Below are 24,853 nucleotides of genomic sequence, written 5' to 3'. Positions count from 1 at the left end.
AATAAAGTAGGAAGAAACACAAATACAGTAAAGCAGATGAAGTGCAATTTTTTTTTTGAGACGGAGGAAACAGAGCAGATTAAGATACTATAGGGGAATGCCCTTCCCAAGTGCTCTTTCTGTACACAACAGAGGAGATGGGACTGGTAGGAGTATCCAAAATCAAAATATGACCTCGCTGTACTCAGTTGAGTGAGCAAATGAGATGGGTCCAGGAGGAGTGTGCAAAAACAGATTTACAGCAGGGATGGGCAATTCCAAAGCCACCAAGATTAACACCACAACAGGAAACAGGGAGGGAGAGGTGGGGAACTAACTGCAGATAGACAGAGATACAATATTTACTGACTCAAAGGCACACAATATTTACTGACTCAAATCTTAAATAAGTGCAGAGAAAAGTATACTTAAATCAGCTTGTGTCCAGTTGATATATCCAGACAAGTCTCAGTAGCCAGCAACTCCGATTAAAATGATTGAGAAATTACAGTCAATGGGATACTCAACATATGCCTCTTGCCAAACTCAAGCACATGCTAGGACAGGTAGCAGAAAGATGTGTATCAACTTGTGACAGCACAGAAATAGGCATGAGTGTATCATGACAAGTACACTTGAAGGGCTTACAGCAGTTCCCTATAGTAATGGGTATAGATCTCCATCCCTGGAGAGTGATGACTGAAAAGTGCTGCCCTCTGACTGTGCCATAAATGCTTCTTTTGACTAAGCCACTCCTTTATGACACTGTTATGTGACAGACAGATATTACCAGATTCAACCCCCTGCCTATCATACTACACACTCTACAGAGCTGTGGATTGACTGCATCTGCCACACAACATAGCAGTGGATCTTGAGACAAATAAATTAATTTTTGAAGTAATAAAGGACATTTCAGAATAATTTGTACAAAATGATTTTGTCAGAATGATGACAATGTTAATGTTCACACAACTGTCAGCAGTGCAATATTAATGTTTCTCAGCCAAGGAAACTATTCCTGTCGTTTTTTATAACAATTTTGCCCTACATGTAAAACATACTGTATCTGTGTAGATATGCTGTACAAGTCATTATTAAATGCATGTGACACAGGAGCACTCACAACCTGACATTTGCAGAATAAATGTTTCACTGGCAGGATATTACAAAATGAAATTGAGAATACTAACTTTATGTAGTGTTGTTTGTATAATGTCAGTGCTTTCACAAAATGCTGCCCTTTGCTGGAATTGAACAAGAAGCTGTGTAATTCTACCAGCTAATGACATATGTGTGAATCACATGCACCACAGCAGAAGTCTTAACAAAGCTGTGAGATTCCACATATGTGGAGTCATTACATCATATGATTGTGTTGCAATTTATATAAGATAAAAGAGTTGAGGGAGTTTTCTCCTAGTGTAATTGTGCACTTAGAGCACTTGTGGATGTCATTCACACATAATAGCATTAGGACACTCTATGCTTATAGTCAGTCAATGTGTGTTTTGAACACCTGACTATGTGATGACAGAGGCTACATGATATTCGGAAGAATGAATGTGCCACAAGGCAAGTAGTGCTACAACTGTGAGATATTTGGGTCTATGAAGCCATGACATCAGGTTATTGTTACAAGGGATATGTGTGCCTGTAATTTCTTTAAAAGATTGTTGTTGTATGTCTTTCTCACACACTGCCTTCTACTAGCTATACCCATATACATGCAATATGTAATGCAGTCATCGCTGTGACGTAAGAATGAATGGCAGTCAAGCATAATGTGTGGATAATCATGGATTCCAACACATCCTTACTAAGACAACAGCATACAGAACACTGTCTCATGTCCTCACTCCACAGGAAAAGCCTTTGTGTTTCCCATGGAAAAGCCAAATGTCATCCCATGGCATCATCATTATCCAATAAAGCATTTATGTGTGAAAAATTAGCTTATATTGTTGTAATAGGATTCCCCAGATAGCGGTCTGACAACATTGTTGAATATCTACACATTCAGAGACATTCTGATACAAGGGAGTCTAAGAGGTAATGGCTGGATATGAACAGACTACCTAAAATCACAAGGTACAGAATTGTTAGTGGACAAGGGTTGTGGAAGTTCTAGAACAAATTTGCCCATATAGTTTATCATGCCAAGGGCTTGCCTTAGCTTGGTTACACAAGATGGATTTTGTAGTTCTGACTTACTTGCATCTGATTTGATACCACCACTGCATACATGGTTCCTAAAAGGTCTGTCTGAATAGAACCGCATTTGTCTCTTAAACTTTAGAACTTGGCTATGAATTATTTACAACACTGCCTCTAAGCTTGTACCTTGCTTTGGCTTATAAGACTCGAACACCAAGATGTTATCCCTAATAACAATAACAGCACTATCAAAATTCTTGGGTAAACAAATCATTACATGATAGAAAATCTCAGGTGTGGAGTTTATACCAAATGGCAACCTCTTAAAATAAAATCTCCCCGTGATGAAAAGAACATTGCTAACCTTTGACTTTCTCTACCTAAAGGTGTTTGCCAGAAACCACTAGAAGCATTTAGCACTGAAAACACTCTTGCATTGATTAGCTTGGATGGTACGTCTTTTCTGGTAGGCAATATGAAACATTCGTTCATATTAACATTGTTTTGGTTTCTCAAGTGAACCCAAAGTCTCACTCAGCCACTCTTTGTTGCACACATGGGAGCACACCACTCATTAAAATCAGTGACACTGTCTATAATTTGATTTCTACTTCAGGTTTTGAAAGCAAATGAAATTGCATCCTTCACAGTTTAGTTAAGGTATAAGGCATATAATTCTATTTTAATTTTACTGGAGCACAGTTATGCAGGTCAGCTTCGCCAAACACATCTGCACTGACTTTATTTATTCTTCCTAATAAGCCAGTTTTGCATGCCACAGCTTTGCTGGGCAGATTATTTCTCTATGTACAGATCATTTTTCCCTCAGACAAAGGTAGAATTTTGCCAGTGCACTTAAGCTTGTCTGCAGGGCTAAGAATGTCAGTCTCTGCCTCATGCAACTATGGATGTTTCAGGAAGGAACTTTCTTTATGCAGCTTGTGACATCACAGTAATATAAGCCCCAGTATTTATCTTAAAACTCACAATTGTTTCATGTATTGGTATTTTTACTTGCCAATCAGTCTCTACATCTGCCAAAGAAGTAACTGAACCCAATAAAAATGCTTTTAGAGTATTATTTTTCAGTTCCTCTACAACATTTTTAATATTAACTGCTTTAATTGATCTGCTTTGTCTTGCATAAAGCAGCACCATGGCCCAGTTTATCCCATTTTGTGCACCTTCTGCCTTGTTATGATAATGCTTGCATTTTGTGCATTTGCCAGGCTTGCTCTTGCTATTCTACTCAAACATTCGTTTAACGTAATTAGCATTATTCTTTTCAGGAAACTTACCAGCACTCTTGTGTTTTACTTCACACACATTATTTCCTATATTTAAGTTACCATTTTGTCTTTTAACAAGCTCTACCTCTCTGGCAAGTTGTATTTCCTTTTCTGAAAAATCTAGATCTACTTTGATTTACAATTTTTATGAACTCCATCAACAATCCGATCACAAATCTGTCTCTTATTTGCTCATCTTTAGCACCATTAAAACCTCAGTTTTCTGTCAGTTCATACAATTGCATCACAAATGCTTCTACACACTCATCCTGTGCTTCTACACATCTGTAAAATATGTGCTTTCATGTATATTTTTGTGGCACAAAATGATAATAGAGTTTACTTGTTATATGCTCATAAATTCATAGGTAAGTACCAGGCTAATGACCCCTGGAGCCTTTTTAAACCTAGCTGTGCATCCTAAATCTCTGACAAGTACAGGTATCCCTGGTAAGTGTAAGCAGGGACCTGGGAGATGAAATATTTACAAGCAGTGATCTGGGAGATGAACCATTTACAGGCTGTCTGTGTCCATTAGAGACATAGGTTCCAAATCAGGGATGAATTTTCTGTTCCACATCAAATTGTTCAAGTAACACTTGAATTGGGCTTGGGAAGAACTCTGCATCAAATAGATGGTGAGCCTGTTCCAGAGAAGGGCCAGTTTCTGAGATACATACTTGTTTCTCCAGCAGGTACTATTTATATCTCAGGCAAGGTTTAAGTCTTTGGAATGTGTAATTCTGATGGTGTTTGTTTTGTGGATATGCAGGAGGTCCATCAGAGTGAGGTCCGATGGTGCCTTGTATGACAGGAGTCAATCATCCCTCAACAGCTTATAGCAGATGGAATACAGGGACAGGGCTTTGAGGTAGTCTGCAGAGGATATGCCATTTACACCCTATATTTTTTTAGTAAGTAACCTCTGTGGACATTCCAGTTGTTGGATGTGACTGGTTAGGTGTGTACCAAAGGGAGCATTGTAATCTATGATAGATCTGATGAATGGCAAATTTAGTGAGACAGTGACCTCCTTGGACCTAGATGCCATACCCTTGTGTATAACTTACAAAACATAGAATGATTTTCTCACTACCATAGGCACATGATGGTCAAAGGCTAAATTATCATCTACATTTGTCCCCAATTCCCTGACTACTGGGTCGACTCTTGGGGGCTGGGGGTTGTCAATATGATAGTTGTGGGGGCGATGACTTCCCAAAGGATACTGTTGTGCATTTCTTGGCATTTAGTTTTAATCCATGGCTTTGACATTAGTTATTTGTCTTTTTACGCCATTCTGGGAGAACAATAGTGTCAGTGGGGGATTCTATGACTGCTCCTAATTTGAAACCGTTGGCAAATTTGGTCAACCAGAGGCCCTTGATGTTGGTCTTGACTTCAGAGTAGTAGATGCCAAAAAGGAGCATCCCAGGTCTGACTTCTGAGGGACTCCACTAGTGAATGGACTTTTTCTTTAGGTAGCCTCCCCAATTTCAACTTCCTGGGTCCTGTTTGTGAGCTAGCTGGCTACCCACTGGATGGGACTGATTTATAGGTTCATAGGTAAATACTAGGCTAGCTGCTCTTGTGGGCCATTGTAAACATAGCCAATTTCCAATTTAAAGCTCTAATGAACTCATCCCATTTGGCTAAAGGTTGGCTTTACCCATTCCATGGTTACCCATAATGAGAATAACTGGAATCATACCATAGATAATTTGAGGGGAACCATGCATGGGAAAAAGATTTTAGGAGCTGACTCAGTCCATTAGTAGTACAGGGGGCAGTCCTGGGTTAAATTTGTTACCTTCCACCCATAGATCTAAATTGCACTTGAATATGGACAGGGATGAGCTTTGTTTTATGTGGACATGGAGGTGACTTTTGCGACACTTTACTTGAAAAAATATATTAATGAAGTGGAGAAAAAAGAGTTCAGTGGAACCATGGACCGAGTGTATTTTTAGAACTTGAGACTACAGTTAATGAAGTAAATAAATGTGCAATTTAGAATATCAGACACAGTAAAACCTATAGTTAAAGACTTTTCCTGTAAGCTTACAATTAGGTGTATGAGATTAAAAATATTTGATGAAAAAAATGTTTGGACAATGGAGTGGGAGCTATAGGTGACACTGAACATGCATGAGGAAAAACTACAACATATTTTTATAACAGCAAATGGGAAACAGGGAACAGTGAGGTATTGGGGTCAACGTAAAGCATTTTTTGTTGGATGAAAGGCACTTGCTGCAAGACTGTAATAACATATGTGGTCAGTATGGCAAAAAGGGAGCAAACCGTAAAGAATTATAATAACATACCAATGTTTCAGCTACATGGTTTCTGAATATTCAAGTATACAAAATGAAATTAATTTGGAAATTTTTGGTTTGACTGTCCTATACTTGAAAAGGAAAGGTTAGAAGAAAAATAAATAACTTCAGAAAAAGAAAGAAAATCTTATCATAATATAACTAAACATATTCAAACCAAAAAGTTAAAAAAAAAATCCCGCAGATGATCCATTTGGTAAAAATTACAAGAAAGACTTAGCAAATCTAGAGTCTGCACAGTGTAATGCCTTAAATGTCTTGTAGTGAAGGCCCACAAGATATATGCAAATAAAATTTAAGGATATACCCATGTTTCAGCTACATGGTTTCTTAATACCCATGACTTTTAACTTTACTTTTTAAGTCTTTACTGCCGCTTTCAGGCCAGTAAAGCCAAATCCATCCCCATGTTGCTCTTTTCTAGATCTTGTCATGTAGACAGGTCATTTGGTAATAAACTACAGGAAAGAAAGTACAGTTGTGTACACTTACCAGAAATGTAGATGTTCGAGTATATTCACTGTTGCAGTCATTACATTTGGGTTATCTGCCTGCAGGTAGCCCTCAGCCGGCCTGAATACCAGAGTCGTGGATCCCTGCGTTGGATGCTGTCTCTTCTTCCATGACGTTAGTTCGTTAGGGGTATAAAACATGCAGCCAATGCCATTACATCAGTTTTTCTTGCCCCAGATGGCAAGTGCCCCATTAATGGGAAGCAATTATATATTATGTTACACCATCCACAAAAAGAAAATACACCAGAAAGCTAATACACCAAACAAGAAGGAAAGGTGGAGCCAAGAGAAATCAGGGGGCTGGAGGGAGGGTAACCAGGACTGCAATAGTGAATACACTCGAACATCTATATTTATGGTAAGTGTACACAACTGTACTATGTTCTTCATGTTTCACTGCTGCAGTCATTACATTTGGGTTGATTCCCAAAGCTAAGGGAGGAGGGAGTTAGACATTAGGGCCAGCTATTAAGCCCTGCAAGACTGCAGTGGCAAAACTAGCTCTGGATTTAGAAAAAATAGGCATGTGGCAATGCTTGGTGACAGTATGTACAGAACTCCAGGCAGCAGCTTCTAGGATGTCCCTGGTACAGACCCCTCTGAGAAAGGCTGTAGAGGTAGATGCAGCCCTGGTGGAATGTGATCTTATCCCCTGTGAGGTAGGCTTTCCATGGTGCTTATAGCAGAAATGAATGCAATGGGCTATCCATTTAGAAATGGTTTGCTTTGAAATGGCCTTACCCTCTGCCCCTGCAGCAAAGCCAACTAGTAGCTGTTCATATTTTCTGACAGCCTTAGTCCTGTCCAAATAAAATCTAAGTTGTCTGTGCACGTCCAAAGACTGCAGTATTCTCTCTCCTTTGTTTTGTGGGTTCGGGAAAAAAGTAGGCAAATGAATGGACTGATTTAGGGCCACCCTAGGCTCCTTCTTGGGCATAAAGGAAGGATTGGCCCTGAGGGAAACCCTGACTGCATGGAAGATAATGAAAGGCTCCACTGCCATGAGGGCCTGTAATTCAGACACTCTTCTTGCTGAACTGATGGCCAGAAGGAAGGCTGTTTTCCAAGAAAGGAATTTCAACTCTGCAGTAGCAGCTGGTTCAAATGGAGGGAGAGTGAGCTTTTCCAATACAAAGTTAAGGTCCCAGGCTGGAGTAGGGGCTCACCTGGGGGGTCTTAAATTTTTAGCCCCTCTGAGGAATTGCTTTAGTAGGGGGTGAGAAAAGAGGGGTGGTTTAGTATTATAATGTGCTGAAATGGCAGAGGCATGAATTTTAATTGACGAGAAGGATAGGCCTCTGTGGAGCATTTCTGTTAAGTACTGAAGAATATGAGGTAAGTTGGGCACCGTAGTGCCCATCCCCTGAGTTTGGCTCCAGAAACACTATCTTTTCCACTTTTCAGCATAGGATTTTCTAGTACTAGGTCTCCTTGCTTCCAGAATGACATCTAGCACCTGTTTACTGAGAGATGCAATTGGAGAGCTCAAGGAATTAGCCAGGCTGCAAGGTTCAGGGTTTGAAGCTGAGGGTGCAGAATCTGGCTCTCCTGCTGGGACAGCAGGGAAGGTGTCTGAGGTAGGTGCCATGGATCCAGCAGTATCATACTGCACAAGAGGGGGTACCAGTGCTGGTGAGGCCAGTTTGGAACAATCAGTATTGTCCTTGGTTTGTCCTGTTTGATCTTTTGCAGAACCTTCGAGAGGAGAGGCAGAGGGGGAAAGGCATAAACTGAGAGGCTTTCCCAGGTAAAGGACAGGGCATCCACTTTCCAAGCTTGACTGTGGGGAGTCCTTGTGCAGAATTTGTCCAATTGTTAGTTCTGAGGGGAGGCAAACAGGTCTATCTCTGGAGTCCCCATTTGTTCCTCAAGAGGTTGAATATTTTTGGTTCCAGTTTCCATTCGTGTGGGTCCATGAGATTTCTGCTTAGGTCATCTGCCAGTGAATTTAGCTTGCCTGGCAGGAATTGAGCTTGTAGGTGCACTTGGTAGCTCAAGGCTGTGTTCCACAGAGCCATGGACAGTTTGCAGAGAGGGTACGAGTGGGTTCCCCCCTGCTTGTTTATGTACCACATAACTGTTGTGTTGTCTGTCTTTACCAGTAATTGTCCTGGAAGAATGTGGTCTTTGAAGGGAATTCTGTACAGCTAACATTTATTTTTGGTTGATATGCAGGTGCATCTGATTTGGGTTCCATTTGTCCTGAATGCACTGCCCTGCCAAGTGAGCCCCCCATGCATAGTTTGATGTGTCTGTAGTCAGGTTTTGGGTGGCAGGGGGTAGATTAAAAGAGAGCCCCTTGCTGAGGTGGCAGGCCTCTGCCCACCAAAGGAATTCTGTCTTTATACAAGGAATGACAGGAATCATTGATTCCATGTCCTGAGAATGTTGACACCATAGGCTTTTTAGATACCATTGTAGTTTCCTCATATGCAGTCTTGCATATGGAATTAGTAGAATGCAAGAGGTCATGAACCCCAGGGCTTGCAGGTTTTTCCTTGCAGATAGCTGGGTCTTTGTGGCCAGTAGTTTGAAGTAGGCTGTCAAATAAACTTGTTTCTCTGGCGTGAGGTAAGCCATCTGGGAAGTTGTGTTCAAGCTTGCTCCCAGGAACACAATTTGTTGGCAGGGTACTAGAGATTTCTTTTCGTTTATGGCGTATCCCAGCAAGGTTAGAAGTTTCTTTACAAATGCCAGATGATTTAGTAGCATGGCCTGGCTTTCTGCCTGAATCAGACAATTGTCCAGGCATGGGTATATTTGAATATTTCTCTGCCTGCAAAATGCAATGGCTGGAGCTAAACACTTTGTGAATACCCTGGGTGCAATAGATAAGCCAAAGGGAAGTGCAGAGAACTGATAGTGCATGGAGCCTGCTCTGAAGCGTAGGTATTTCCTGTAAGATTCCCTTATTGCAATGTGCAGGTAAGCTTCATTTAAGTCCAAGGTTGCCAACCAGGCATCTTTGCCTAGCATAAAAAGCAGCTGTTGAAGTGTTAGCATTTTGAATTTTGGAATTACCAAAAAGGTGTTTAGAATAGAGAAGTCCAGGATAGGACACCGGGAGCTGTCTTTTCTGGATACCAGGAGAAGTCTTGAGTAAAAACCTTGTCCCCTTTCTTCTGCTGGGACAGGTTAAATAGCCATGATACTTAGAAGAGAAAGAACCTGCTATTGAGCCTCTGCCCACTAATTTGGGGGTAGGTCTGGCCAACCGTTTGGGGTTGGAAAGGTGTGGAAGTGGAATATGTATTCTTGGAAGACTACATTTAAAACCCTTTTGTCCTGGGTAATGATTTCCCAGTTTTTTTGCATGCAGGGCAATCTTTCCCCCAAAGGGAGCAGACAGTTGAGCGGAGCTTGGAAGGGTTAAGGTTAAGTCATTGTGACATTTTTCCATAGGGGGGAGTCTTACCACTTCCAGCTTTGGAAGTGGGACCCCCCCCACTGCTTAGACCTGTGTGTACCTTGAGACTGCAGCCTAGGTGGTCTGCTGTTCCTGGGTTTGGGCTGAGAAGGCCTGCAAGAGACTGGAAAGGACCAATTCTTAGAAGGCCAATGCCTACTAAATCTGGGAGGCTGTACTTGCAGGAAATCTTTTAACAGTTTGCATAGATTTAGCTTTTTTCTCCATCTTTTTAAGGACTTCTTCTGCTTTGTTGCCAAACAGGCGATCTTGGTTTAAGGGAGCATCCAGTCATTTAGCTTTAACATGATCTGGCAAGTTTTGCTCCTTAAGCCAAGCATGCCTTCTAAGTACAGACCCAGTGTCAGCAGCCCTGCAAGATGTTTCTAAAGAATCAAAACTACATTGCAAAATATGTTTACCAACTTGTTCAGCAGAATGCATTAAATCTTGTAATTCTTTATGTTCAGCACAGTCAGGAATCAACATAATTTTCTGTTTAAGTAGTCCCATAATATGCTTTTGATACCTTAACATATGAAACTGGCAGTTTAAGGCACTAATGGCCAAAGTAGCAGAAGTGTATACCTTCTTACCCCATCTGTCCAAGGCCCCGGAATCTCTATCAGAGGGGGTAGGGTTTTTAGCAGTAGTAGCCTTAATGCCTTTTGGTCCTTGGGAAATGGTCTCTGGATCCGCAGTAGGATTTTTGAAGAGAAACTTGCGAGAGTCAGGTACTCTGTAATATCTGTCAGGTTTTCTGGAAGCTGGAGGTAAAGAGTCTGGTGCCAGGCTAGATTCCAAGAAGGCATCATCTACAATGTCCAGAACAGGAGGGATAGCTAAAGGCCTGTGTTGAGGGAGGAGTAAGAATTCCCTAAGCTTCTTTTTGGAGTCAGAGTAATCCTGGCTTTCCCAGCAGAAACGTTGCCTAAGAGAGAGCAAGGTTTCACCAAAAGAAAAATTTTCTGGAGGGGAAGCAGAGGCAATGGAATCCTCTGCATCAGAATCCTCATAGGTAGATAAGGGCAAATCCTGGTAATCAGAAGAAACAGAAATTTCAGAATCCTGATCAGAAGAATCAGAAGGAAAATCAGTTCTAGGTCTCTTAGAGGGGGAAGGCTGACTTCCCCTAATTAAAGTCATAAGGTCTTCAGCCATTCTTATCATTTGTTTTTTTTATTGTTTGTTTTTTTAGGTATATGGGCAGTTTGGACATCAGTTTTCTAGGTGTGGGTCGAGTTTTAGGCCTTGAAGAAGTAGATGGCATTGGTTTGAAATGCAAGTCTGTAGGCCTGAATACACCCTCAGAAGCCGGTGCCTGCACAGCGGCTCCGGACCCATCCAAGGTAGAGACATCCGCAGGTTCCATAGTCAAAGAAGCATCTCGCGGCATTCCGCACTCCGAAAGGGTCTCAGCAGAGGCCTGTGAATCTGAAGTAGCAGGTATCAGGGGCTACAAAAGCACCTCACTGAGTACCGGTGAACTGGCGACTAGCTTAATGGAAGAGTCGTCGACAGCTTTGGACGTATGCGGTCTGTCTCTGTCTTTATCTTTACGTTTTTTTGGAATATCGGTAGTCGGATGGCTTACTGAAACCATTTCTGGATAGTTAAACCCAGTATCAAAATAATTTGCTGCAAAATTAGCCCAATGATGAATAGTTTGGGGATTGAATAAGGCACAAAACCGACAACGAGGGACGTCGTGGTCTGGGCCTAAGCAAGGAATGCAGTATGAATGAAAATCTTTATGAGGTATTTGCTTTCCACAGGTAATACAATTGTTAACTTTTACTGACATTAGTTTAAGAGCAAGAAAAAGGATCCCCAATGGGATACTTAGCTTTTTTTGAAGACTTCACTTCTGAAACTCGAAAATGAAAATTTCAGGAGTCGGCCGACCGGCACTTGCGAACTACTTCTGCTTCGGGCACTGCGCGGCAAGAAAGACTGATGTAATGGTGTCAGCTGCATGTTTTATACCCTGACGACCTGATGTCATGGAGGAGGAGACAGCATCTGATGCAGGAAACCAAGACTCTAGTATTCAGGCCATCTGAGGGCTACCTGCAGACAGATAACCCAAATGTAATGACTGCAACAGTGAAACACGAAGAACATCCATCAACACTAGAATCTTCACTGAGTAGTACTTTGAATGTCCTGCAGTGAAGGCCCATGGGATATTAAAATTCATACCAGTGTTTCAGCTACATGGCTTCTGAATGTCCATGACTTCTTACTTTCACTTTCTAATTCATTACTGCTGCTACTGAATTGTTTATCTGTGTGACGTTTTTACCATTTGTGGAGGTTATTTAGAATATTTTGCAGTTACCCCAATGTTATGGAGATGAACAGAAATGAATAATTAATATTTGTAAAATATCAAATAAGTAGATAGAGAAATGAATAACAGATAAAAGGATTTGTGCTGGAGTAATTAAGTTTATATAGGTTCATAGGTTCATACTAGGCTATCTGCCCTAGGGCATTTAAAAGCCTAGCCAGAATGTGTTTGGCTTTCGCCACCCATTTTAAATTTATTTTGCTATGCCCTTTTTAGAGTTGGTATACTGTGCTCTCTGTCTAACAGTGACACAGAAGTGATACCTGGGGTAAACTCCACGATCTCCTCCCACTCATCAGAGATTCCTCTGAAGAGAAGTCAATGAGGGACTCTGCCTAACCTGGACTGGGATTTTATTCCAGAGTGAAGGGAGCCTCTGGGTTATGAATCTGTCCTCAGCATGCCCTATTTATTTCAGTGCTGAGGTTCAAGTCTCAGCATGTCCTATTTATTTCAGTGCTGAGGTTAAGTCTCGATAGGAGGTGCAGCATGTCCATTAATTCCGGGTTGGACATGGCTTTATATCGCCAGCACAGATGAACAGGCGGTATGCCACTGGGTAAAGCTGCGGGCAGCATATGGCATCTGTTTGAGCCCTTTGATCCTTTGGTGACCAGTTGCTGCAGGTGTCTGGTAAGGTATATCCCAAAATACTCAATTATGGGCCTGATGAGGGATGAGTAAAGAGATGATGTCCTCTGATCTAGATGTGAATCCTTCATGATTAGGTGGGCTATATAAAATGTTTTTTCAACCACTTTGGCCACGGTTGTCAAATGAGAGATTGTTATCAACCTTGGGTCCCCAGGTCCCCACTACTTCTTCTGTACTTAATGGATTACCACCTATGGTAATTTAGCACTTTGTTTTTGCCAAAGGGAATGACTATACACTTTTTGGCATTTAGCTTGGAGGCCATGGCTCTGGCACCAGTTGTCTGTTTGAGCCAGTTTGCAATCCATCTAGGTGACATAGGGGTTTATATTTAAGCTGGTGAGCTCTATATGAAAGAAATATGAAAGAAAAAAGAAAAAAATGTAGACCAATAACACTGGGAACTACATAGTATAAAATCTTTATTAAAGTAATAATAAAAGAATGCAAAAGGATTTGATGAAGTTATAGGGAAAGGGATTTTTGGAAACAAGAGGAGAGAGGTGAGGGAAATTTTAATAATTTTAAAAGTAGTAGCCAATATAATTTTGAAGGAAAATAAGGAAGTAAGGTTCATGACCTGATGTGGCAAAGGATTTTATTAAGGTTCGTCATGAAACGGCATGGAAGATTCTACACACATATGATATAGGAGTAAAAAATTGAATGTTATAAAATATACTATGAAATGTCATGGGTGAAAATTATGATAAATGGATGGATGGTAAGAAAGATTAAAATTAGAAGGCAAGTTAAACATGTATGTCCATTAAGTATGTCTGTTTGTACTGGCAATTAATGTAATGATTCAAACATGCATGAGCGAAATGAAAGACACAAAATGGAAAACGAGATTAGAAGTTATAACACTGATTTGTCTGTCATATACAGATGATTTGATGGTTGTAGTTAAGCACACAATATGGATAAGTAAACTGGGAGTACAACTAGAGGATTTTTTTTAAAGAGAGCTATGTTACAGTTAAGCTAAAAAACAAATGGCTTGTTGAAACTAAGATAATAAGTGGAATATATTCTACTAAGAAGGGAATATGTGTGCTTAGACTGAGATCTGGAGAGTATGAAAATGAAGTAGAAGGGCTGAAAATAATTCTGGAGAAATAAATAATTTGCTATCATAGTGGAGAAGTTTTAATGTCTTATTTAATAAAAAGCAATTATGATGAATGTGTACAAATTAGGAACACTGCCATATTCAGGGGGTATACATGTTTCTAGTCAAAATAGAGAAAGACCTTTTAGAAATACGTTTTTAGCTTTACTTGATTATCTAAATTAGAAGGCAAGTTAAACATGTATGTCCATTAAGTATGTCTGTTTGTACTGGCAATTAATGTAATGATTCAAACATGCATGAGCGAAATGAAAGACACAAAATGGAAAACGAGATTAGAAGTTATAACACTGATTTGTCTGTCATATACAGATGATTTGATGGTTGTAGTTAAGCACACAATATGGATAAGTAAACTAGGAGTACAACTAGAGGATTTTTTTAAAGAGAGCTATGTTACAGTTAAGCAAAAAAACAAATGGTTTGTTGAAACTAAGATAATAAGTGGAATATATTCTACTAAGAAGGGAATATGTGTGCTTAGACTGAGATCTGGAGAGTATGAAAATGAAGTAGAAGGGCTGAAAATAATTCTGGAGAAATAAATAATTTGCTATCATAGTGGAGAAGTTTTAATGTCTTATTTAATAAAAAGCAATTATGATGAATGTGTACAAATTAGGAACACTGCCATATTCAGGGGGTATACATGTTTCTAGTCAAAATAGAGAAAGACCTTTTAGAAATACGTTTTTAGCTTTACTTTATTATCTAGATTGAATTTAAGGGAAAAAAGAGGTGAAATACAATAAAAAAGACAAAGAGAATTTGAATCTAAAACAATCCTGCACTTAGTGTCTGTGCAGTTTTTCTGGGTAACAAAGAAGGTGAAAGATTGAGAGTTGCGAATGATGGGGGAGTGTTACATGTAAGGCATGAAGAAGTATTGAAATATGAAGGAGGAAAAAGAAGTGGTAAGCAACAAAAGATACAAAGAAAAGAACATAAAAATAAAATTAATGAAGGTGAAAATCTATAATATTGATGGATACAGAAAATGATGATACAACAATATTATAGAGAAGTAATATGTGGTATACCCTTAGAATTAAAAGAAGATATAAAATTGCTATAAAGAGTAAAAGGTAATAATCTGAGAATTCTGTGAAGCATGAGATTTCAGGTGGAGAATTTTGTTAAATAAGTTACTATTTAAATAATATGAAAGAAGTGATGGAAGAAAGAAAATATAATGAGTATAGTGCGGCTGAAAGAATAAAACATTATTTTTCAGAAAGTTTTTTATTTTACAATCAGTTTTAGAGAAGTTTTTAAAAGAAATTAAAAGGTGTGATGATATATATGCTATTATATAGAATATATGAGAAAGAAAAATATGTGAAATTGAAAATGGGACAGAATATTATTGGTAGCAATCTGGAGATTATGGAAAAGAAGATGTAAAGAATTATTATATAATACAAATAAAGATGATGAAGATATGATACATGAAATAAAAAAGAAAGTTGTAGAAGAAAGGATGGGGTTAGATAAAGAAAGTTTAAATACTATGATATTGGCTTAAAACTTATTTATTGCTCATTTTTAATGATGAAAAATGCAAGTACTTTTTGTATAGATTGTTTATTAAATTTTCAAAACAAAATGGAAAGTTATGAGAAGATGTATGTCATGCACATGAATGTGCAAATAATGTAAATAAGGAAAGATGAACAGAAAGTGATGCCCTGCTCTTTTTCAATAAGTGCAATGGGATCTCATACATCCATGTGAGATAACACCAATGTAGGCAGATGAGACCTCAATGTAACATCTCATCTTAAGGGGTGGTACACTCAGAAGTATGGCACCCCACTTGTGTGGCACTGTAGCACCAGAACTTGAAAATTAATCCAAACACCAAATGTGGGCATAAGATCCGCAGTCTTCTCATCTCCCACCATCAAAGACAAGTGTGCAACACTTGATCTATTATTGAATAATGTTTTTTAGTCTCAAACTCATTAATTAGTTGAATAAGAAAAGATAAAGATTACAAATGGAAAAAATATTGTATTACAAAATATGCTGGGCTCTTAAAATGTCTCTAGTCTTCATATCATAAGCTACTCAGGGATGCGATCTGTTTAACATACAAAGTCTTGTCTGATCCAGTCCTTCTTGAAAATGTATGCTTGAACTGTACATTGGATAGAACAAATATTAGATTTAAAAGGCTGATTTTACAAATAAATTTAAATAACAGCTTCACTATGCAAAGACTGTCAATACTGTGGAGTTATCACTTTTATAAGATAATAGAAACTATCAACATGGGATAATAGATTTTTGAATGCCAATAGATTACAAGCTTGTCACTTATAAATTTCTAAGAGTCTTTCTAAAGGTGCATGAATTTAATATTGTATAAGGCATGTTCATCAGAGTATGTGATGTGTAAATGTAGTTACTGTCCTATATCTACCTATTACATAATTTGAATGAAAAGTATAGAATTTTTAATTGTTGCATGCAGTATTATAAGAAGTTCTAGTGTGTGCCCTTATGTAAGAAGAATTAGCCTTTGAAATATTTCATTTATTCTTTTCCCCTGATTTGAGAAAGCTGGAGTGGATGTTTTAACTTTAAGAAATTAGTCTTTTATTTTATGTTTCTTTTTTCAGATGCACATAGTGTTTTATAACTCCAACTACAAATCAGCAGATGAAGCCATGCAGCATGATGATGGATTAGCGGTGTTAGGAGTATTTTTTGAGGTAAGTGACAACTTGTGTATATGTAGCAGATGAATCATTTGGTCTAGATGTGTGTGTGTGTGTGTGTGTGTGTGTGTGTGTGTGTGTGTGTGTGTGTGTGTGTGTGTGTGTGTGTGTGTGTGTGTGTTTTCAAGAATAGTCTTCTAAGCATGACCTACAGAGTCAGTCATGATGGAAAGAAGCTCTGGATCCACAGAAAATCTTTCTTCCACTAGCTCATTTGAAATTCTGTATCTCATATTTGTCATTTATAGGAAAGAGGATTTGTCTTAACTTAATGTAAAGCTGTAATGCTCATTTTCTTACATTATGATTAGCTGTCAATGTGTATTTTATCCAAAAAGGAAGAACTAGGAGTTTGTTTGAAGTTAAATAAACTTTTAGTTTTACAAATCCTATTATTTATTTGGCGTTCTTGGAGTTTCATGCCCCTTTTTAGTTAATTGCTAATATAGGACATTGTCTCTAACTTCACATATTTAGTTAAAATTAAGAGGGAGTTGGAATGTGATGTGAGTTGAGTATCACAAAATCAGTGAAATGTCTATTATTAACCAGCAGACAGATATGGCAAAATTGTAGTTTGGTGTTATAGCCAAAATACAGTAACAATTCAAGATGATAACTGAATCTATCAAATAAGAAGTAATTTAGTCAAAATTGTTTCATTTAAACTGACAGCTCCCTGGCTTGGGGTTGGGTAGTGCCCTGAGTATGCCAGATAACCCATGATCAAGGAGACTGTAAGAGCTGGCATGGGAGGGGGTAGGTGTGGAGTGGCTGACCATGGCTCACCAATGTCAGATAAGGAAGTGGCCATGGTTGGTGCAGAGGGAGGATCATGACATATGCTTTTCCAGGCAGTGCTTAATACCACCGTCAGGGACAACATGCCTGAAAACATGCATACATTAACAAGCACAAGTACAAAGCAGAATTCACAACCATGGGTAGGCTGTTAAGGGAAAGCACAAAACCTAGTTCTTTACAACTTAAGATGACCACTCCTAATGCTTTCCTTGAGAGGAGTGAGTGGGTATTGGGGGAATGAATTAGATCATGAGGTGTGGGGGTCTGAGTGGAGGCTAGTTGGTCAGATAGGCGGAGCTGATCAAAACAAAAAAAAGAATAGAATCTGTTTCAGTCAATTAAGGGATTGATTTTTAAGTCTGAATAAGACAAATATTATAAGGACTGTTGGCAAGCTTGCTTAAGGGCAAGCTTAATTGCCAAAACGGCAGAAAATGTACTTTATTTATAATAAAGAATGAGGAATTATAACTGAATGTAGAAAGTGAGCAAACCATTGCTGCTATTAAAGGCAGAGACATGAGAGCCAAAGGCAGTAGCAGAATACGGCAATGGAGGATTCATATGCCCCATTTTAGGAAAATATTAACATAGTATTGAGTTATATCTATTCATATAAATTTTGGCAATATCATGTAGCTAGTTACCAACATTTTATGGATGACTTAATATTTGTTTATAAAGGAAATACTGAACCTGCAGAATATTTAGTGAGTAGTGTGAATGAAAATAGGTTTGGATTTCAATTTCAGATGACCAAAGATATAATTTCAGTTTTAGATCTTGAAATTACCTTTGCAATTTAGATTATTTATGAAGCCTACAAATTACAAATTACAATAATTTCCCTCATAATACGGATTTCATCCTCCACATTTGTTGATATCATTAAGCTATGAAGAAGTTTTAATGGTTCAAAGAGCATATAAAGACAGGGAGGATATTTTTGTTTATTTCTTTTTATTGCACTTTTAACTTAACACAAGATAATCAATATGCATGAAACAAATGTATTTTTCCTCAGAATTCAGCCTTTAAAAGTGTGGTAAATACACATATCATTAGTGAGGAGTAGAGGCATTATAAATAAAGCAGCCTCTTCTTATTAATATTTGCTAATTGTATATTGCATGAACACTCATTAGTATTAACACTAAAATCTCTCATTCGATTATCTATATAATTTGTCAAACTGCTAGTTAACTATTGATGTCAGGAATTAATATGTAAGGTAATGAAAACAACAAAATAGAGACAGAAAAAAACAAACCAAACTCATCCAACCCAGCAGCATGGTCTATGTGATACAAGCAGAGTAAACATATTGTAAGTCCTTAGATCTGATTATCTTCTGTCACAGGACCTTTTATCTCAAGTATTCGGGTCTATATTACACGAGCGAAGCGTAACATCGCAAACACTAAACCGCGAACAGCCACGTCTAGGGTTACCACCTGTCCCACTTTGCGAAGGGCAGTCCCTCTTTGGGCAGTTGTGTCCTGACCAAAAATATTAAAAATGGCAAATGCCCTGAGATTGTAGGACATAATTGTGTCTCATATTTTATGTAATACTTACATAAAATAGTTATTTCTGTATCTAAAATACCTAAATGTTACAAGAAACAGATTAAGCAACTAAACTGCTACAAGAATAAGCTTTTATTTAGGCAAAAAAGTAAAGTTCTATCCTTTGTACTGACTGTGGGTATGTGTCGGCCTGTAAAATCTGATGTGTGTCCTGAAAATGTCCCACTTTGGCCATTTGAAAAGGTGGCAACCCTAGCCACGTCTGCAAATTTTTTTCCTAGGGAACAAATTCAAGAGGCCGCAAACTTCACAATCCTAATCAAGTGGGGGGCTCCACACCCCCCTTAACTAAATATACCAACTCTGAGATCACTCAACATTGGGGAAAAGGGCAACCCACGAGAATGGCCAACTGAATGGCCGTTCGCGGTTTAGTGTTTTCAATGTTTTGGGTTCAAATATTAGTCTCTTCGATTGCGTAATATAGACCCAAGTATGGAGGTCTGAGAATTAGTTCCTCTGATCCAAGACTGTCCTACACAAGGGCCATTTTGTAAGAAAAGAATATTTCACACCCTTTTATTGGGCAATCTACCATTAATATTGGTAAATGTGTTTAAAAATATGCCCACACTCTCCAACTGATGGAATGGAAGTATCTTTCCAATGACAACTGATGGCCTTTGTCACTGCTAGTAAAATAATACTTAACATGGACGGAGTCTGAAAATCTGGGGAGGACCCATAAACCACTACATCTGTATTCTTTTCTGCATTTGTAATGTAACATAGACTTTCCCCACATGAGTCCAAAACTCCTCCCAGAATTGATGCAGACACTCAGAACTCCATATTATATGAGGCCAGGAAGGAGCTATATCCAAGAACAAGCATAGCCAGCACTGAGTGGTAATCTCTCTTGAAAAATTGCCTAGGATTTCATGTCCTAGTAAAAACCTCTGGAGACACTGCCAAGCAAAAATCTTCCATAATGGGAGACGAGGTCAGTGCACCTGGGTTTTTTAATGGTGATGAAATGCTTCTGTGTATTAAAGCTGCTTTAAGGTGTGTTGTGTACTACAGTACATGCCAAGTAGAGCTTATAAAAGGGGAAATCCCAGTCTGTGGTACTTCATTTTGGCATGTCATACTATTAATAATTGACAGACTAAGTACCTGATTATGTTTGCTGATATTACCACAAGAGTATAAAAAATATAGAGAACCAGCGATGAGAAAAAGTATGTTGTAGTAGAAGTTAATATTTTTGCAGCAGGGCATCAAATGAGATGTAAATACCAAACCCTTTCCACTCCAAGATTGTAAGGGAAATGGGGAAAGAGAAATGGGAAAAGAATACTGTCAAACATTGGCTGAGTTGTGTAAGGAGAAAGGAATAAGGCCAAGTGGGATGTTTGATCTGCCCTCTTCAATATTCTGGCTTACTTAATTAACTAGTTTTAAATACTGAATGGAGCCAATATGATTCAATCACTGATACTATCCCTCTGAGAATGCTTGAATTAACAGTAAAGCTTTATCACAAGGCCCTGAATTTCCATATAAAAGGGGAGTTGTAGGGATAGAAGGATGCTGTTGACAATCAGCTCCATATGGACTATGGGGTCAGGGAAATAGATGCCGGTGAGGCATCTTACTAATGATGCCGATAAGTTTAAATGTAAACTCAGCAGTCTTATACCCCTGGCAGTCTGAGCTAAATAATGTGCTATTAAATAGGAACCACAAAAACTTCAATATTTGTCTATCCCATTTCCCATAGCCACTGAAATGTGCATAGGCAAGCTCTGAAGAATATATTAAATCTTGTGGTTTGGCACCATTTTGATCAAGGCTAATCTAGATTCTTGAGGTAATATCCAAAAGTTCCAGTAATGCAGGTATTTATCAATAATAAGCTGGATTTGTTATGCATTGGAGTTTCTAGCTGACAGGCTGGTAGGGGCAAAGGTTGCTCCCAAGTAGGTAAAATGAGATGGCTCAACAGTGAAGCCATGTAAGTCTTTGAAGAATGCCAGGTCATTGATATTATATCCCATCAGAACAGACTTTTGGGGATTTACCTTGTAACCTGAGAGTGTTTGTCAATATTCCAGAGCTCTGGAAGGTGTTCTGCAGGGTCATGATGCAGTATCAGAAGCTCATCAGCATAAAGTTCCAGTCCATCAACCACATCATCTCTCTGGGCAAGTCCAGAATGGTTAGTTAACCCTAATTTGAGGGAGGTTACTAATGGCTTTACGCAACTAGAAAAAGTAAGGAGCCAGAGGGCAACCCCATCTTATTCCCTGTGAAATATCAAAGGTAGAGGAAATGTATGGACCCAGAAGAACAGTGGCAACTGATCCGATATAGATTGTTTTTATGTCCATAAACGGTATAAATACAGCACGGACAGTCCAACAAATTACAGCACACTGATTTATTTAGAGACAGCACTCCACAAAGTAAAACATAAAATCAAGTTTGCATAAATTGGGGCACAGTGTGCCCCAGGGATTATGTAACCAGTAATAGAGATGTGGAAATAAATGATTTTGATACAGATGAATATTCTTTAAACTACTAGGACCCTTTGGAATACCCCCCTTACGCAGGTTGGAGAGGCTGATGAACAAGCAGCCCCAGAGGTACAACCATTATGGGGGGAGGGGGGAAGAACAAAGGAGGATGTCAATTTAAATTTAAATTTAAATATGAATGTATCAGAAATTGACAACATTATTACAAATGGTTTTAGGTCCATTCTGAATGGTTACAGTATCTTTAATTATAGTGACATCGATGTCAAGCATGGTCACTTTAGCCTGTTCACTAAAGGGTTTAATTTTATTTCTAGATGCAAATGTAATATAACTAAATAAATTATTGATCTGAAATTGTTCCTAAGGAAAATTAATCTTGAATTGTTATTGGGAACCAACAACCATCAGACCTTGAATAATGACCTTAGGAAAAGAAGTGTATACACCCCCCCCCACCCTCAGTTGAAAAACTTTGAAACTGTAGAAAGGGTGTCTTGGGCAATACATTTATGTCCAGTCTAACACCTGATGAAAGAAAGATAATGGATGACCTTAAGAGTAAATAGAATGTTAGAGTCATGAGACCTGACAAGGGTGGAAGTATAGTTTTAATGAATAAGATTGATTATGAGGCCAGAATGTAAAATTTGTTTGGTGACACTGACAGATACACTAGGGTCTCCCTTAATGAAATCCACTTAGTCTACCACAATATTTACATCACATTAAGTGATTTGTTACTGGAAGACTTTATTGACCAACAGGATTTTAATTTTCTCCAGAATGGTAAGTCTAGAGTGGCAGCAATTTTCGGTATCCCCAAAGTCCATAAAAATGTCATCCCCCCCCCACTTATGCCCAATAGTGGCAACAGAAGGATCAGTTACAGCTCAGCTAGCCAAGTTTTTGGATGTAAAGTTAAAAGATATACACTCGGGGTGATTTTAATTTCCTTAAGGACTCTTGGGACCTTTTGCGAAATGTGAAACAGCAACAGTTTTGTGAATCACTGAAATTTGTGACGATTGATGTCATTGACTTATTTACTTGCATTCCACATACATTAGGATTGCAATGGTTTGAAGAAGCTCTAAGAGTGTTTGGTCATTTTACATATAAGGAAGTCCACACCTATTTGATTTTGATGGAATTAGTGCTAAAAACAATTACATTTATTTTGAAGGTGAATTTTTCCACCAAGTTGCTGGTGTTGCTATGGAGGCACATTGTGCTCCAATTTATGCAAACTTGATTTTATGTTTTACTTTGTGGAGTGCTGTCTCTGAATAAACCAGTGTGCTGTAATTTGTTGGGCTGTCTGTGCTGTATTTTTGCAGTTCATGTTTTTTTCTACAGCACTTGCTTCCATTATCTGTGATTTTTGTTTTTATGTCCATAATGAACAGTATTGGTATGCCCAAATGCTCAAGTATCCTGAATAGATAGGAACATTTGACATTATCAAAAGCCTTCTCAGATTCTAGCAAGAGTAGGGAACATTGCTTTATGCATAAAGCTGCGAGAAAAATGTTATGCCATGATGACTGACCCTTTACAAACCCTACCTGATTAAGATCAATGAGTGTGGGTATTAGTAAAGATAGGTAAGCGGCCATCATATAAATCTTATTGTTAATGATTAATAATGATATTGTGCAATAGCTGGCTGGATCCAAAGAGATTGTATCTATTTTTAAAAAGGGGTGCATGACTGAAGATTTCCAGGAGGGAAAACCATGGCTTCCTTAAAGGCTCCTTGACATGCCTTCCATATTAGCACTATAACTGGAGTGGGAAGTGCTTTATGAAATTCTGCTGGCAACCCATTCATTCCAGGGGCTTCAATTGATTTTAAGTGCTTAATAGCTATAAGTAATTTTGACTTTGATATTGGTTGCTCAAACTGCTGCACTTGTTCATGGATTAAATGGGGACGAGTAGATATTTTAAGCAACCACTTGTCAACTTCATCTAAGGTAGGTCTTTCATGTGCTGCTGAATATAAGTTGACACATATTTTTCTAAAAAAGCTCTAAAGAATTTTCTATAAAGCTATACTGCTCAATTGGCACCCCTGTGGAGGAGGGCCTGGAAATGGATTGCCTTGTCTCCATCTTGCATTTCCTGGCTTATCTTGAGTATGCCTGTATCCTAGTGCTGCAGATGAAGTTTCAGTTTTCCTATTAATTATTTCCTGAATCCATGCTTTAATGGATAATAGCTCCTCTAACTCCTGATGACTCTTATGAGAAAACTTGCCAGCTGTAAATGATTTGTGTTTTTGCTGCAGATGGACTAACTTTGAGTTACTGAATGCCCATAGACCTTTAGTCTGGAACCTCATCCTTGCATGCATAAATGCTTTATAGGCATCCCTTAAAAATGAGTTTTATACTGATTGCCTTCATGTGCTTATAAAAATTCCCGTGTGAATTCTGCTGGCTTTTGTGAAATGTCAGTGTGCCTCACATAATAAAGAATACAATCACCACATACGTGAGGGAAGGAGGGAGATGGGAGAATGACCAGTAATGTGCAGTATAAGGATTCATGGTCCAAATAGGGGCATGGAATGGTATAAAAGGCAGGAGAATAACTAAAAAGTCCTTTACTGATGTATATCCTATCTATCCTGGGAAAGGTGTTACAGTGAGGGGAATAGTGCATATATTGCCAGGATATGCTGGATTCTGAGGCTCCTATATCAGCCAGTTGCAGCTCATGTGTGTCCCAACTTCGCTGTGGCTGAGGTTCTGGAAGGGTGATTTGCTGAGGAATCACTGGGTATTGTGACACAGTTGAAATCCCCTGTCAGCAGTAATGAGTCCTGGGTTTTTTCCTGAATAAAGCGGAGCATTTGCCTAGCCCATCTCACCCTTAATACTTAATGCCAGTACACTGTGACTACTGTTAAAACCCTCCTCTACCATTACAGTCATCCTTACTAACATCTGTCCTGGAAGATTAAACTTTTCCAATATATGATAAGCAAGACGGGATTGTTTTTCCAGTATGTATACTTCCCTCTTTTGGTTGATAAATGATACGATGAAGAAACTAAATTATATCCCCATGATGACAACTTTAAATGTTCCTTGTGTGACAGATGTGTTTCCTGTAATATCAAGATGGCTGGTACTTGGGATCTGACCTATTTAATTAACTGGGTCCTTTTGACAGGGAAATTTATGCCATTTAGATTTACACCAAGTAATTTCATTCTCAAGGTAATTGATATAACGTAGATAAGCCCCTTTCATGTGATCATAAAGTAGTCTACTGTAAGCTAGAGCATCAAAGCAAATCATTTTACTAATAGAAGAGCTTAAGGCGTAGAAGTTAGAAACTGAAAGTAAGCAAAATATGTAATATTAAACACTGTTCTGAAGTATTTGAGAGAATAGTTTACAAATTGACACATAAC

General features: G+C 38.5%; 1 protein-coding gene across 4 annotated transcripts in view; it reads left to right on the top strand.

The window, feature by feature from the left end:
• Positions 1 to 24,853, top strand: part of LOC122811923 (carbonic anhydrase 6-like) — a 255,244-nt gene that overhangs the window by 145,033 nt on the left and 85,358 nt on the right. For all 4 annotated transcript variants that reach the window (XM_044084093.1, XM_044084092.1, XM_044084095.1 and 1 more), the window contains one exon: positions 16,452 to 16,544. In XM_044084093.1, coding sequence (XP_043940028.1) covers positions 16,452 to 16,544 — 93 coding nt within the window. The remainder of the gene's footprint in view (positions 1 to 16,451; positions 16,545 to 24,853) is intronic.

The sequence above is a fragment of the Protopterus annectens genome, chromosome 9.part0, assembly GCF_019279795.1.
Source record: "Protopterus annectens isolate FY-2018-M chromosome 9.part0, PAN1.0, whole genome shotgun sequence".
Classification (NCBI taxonomy): Eukaryota; Metazoa; Chordata; order Ceratodontiformes; family Protopteridae; genus Protopterus; species Protopterus annectens.
This window is presented reverse-complemented; position numbering and strand designations above follow the sequence as displayed.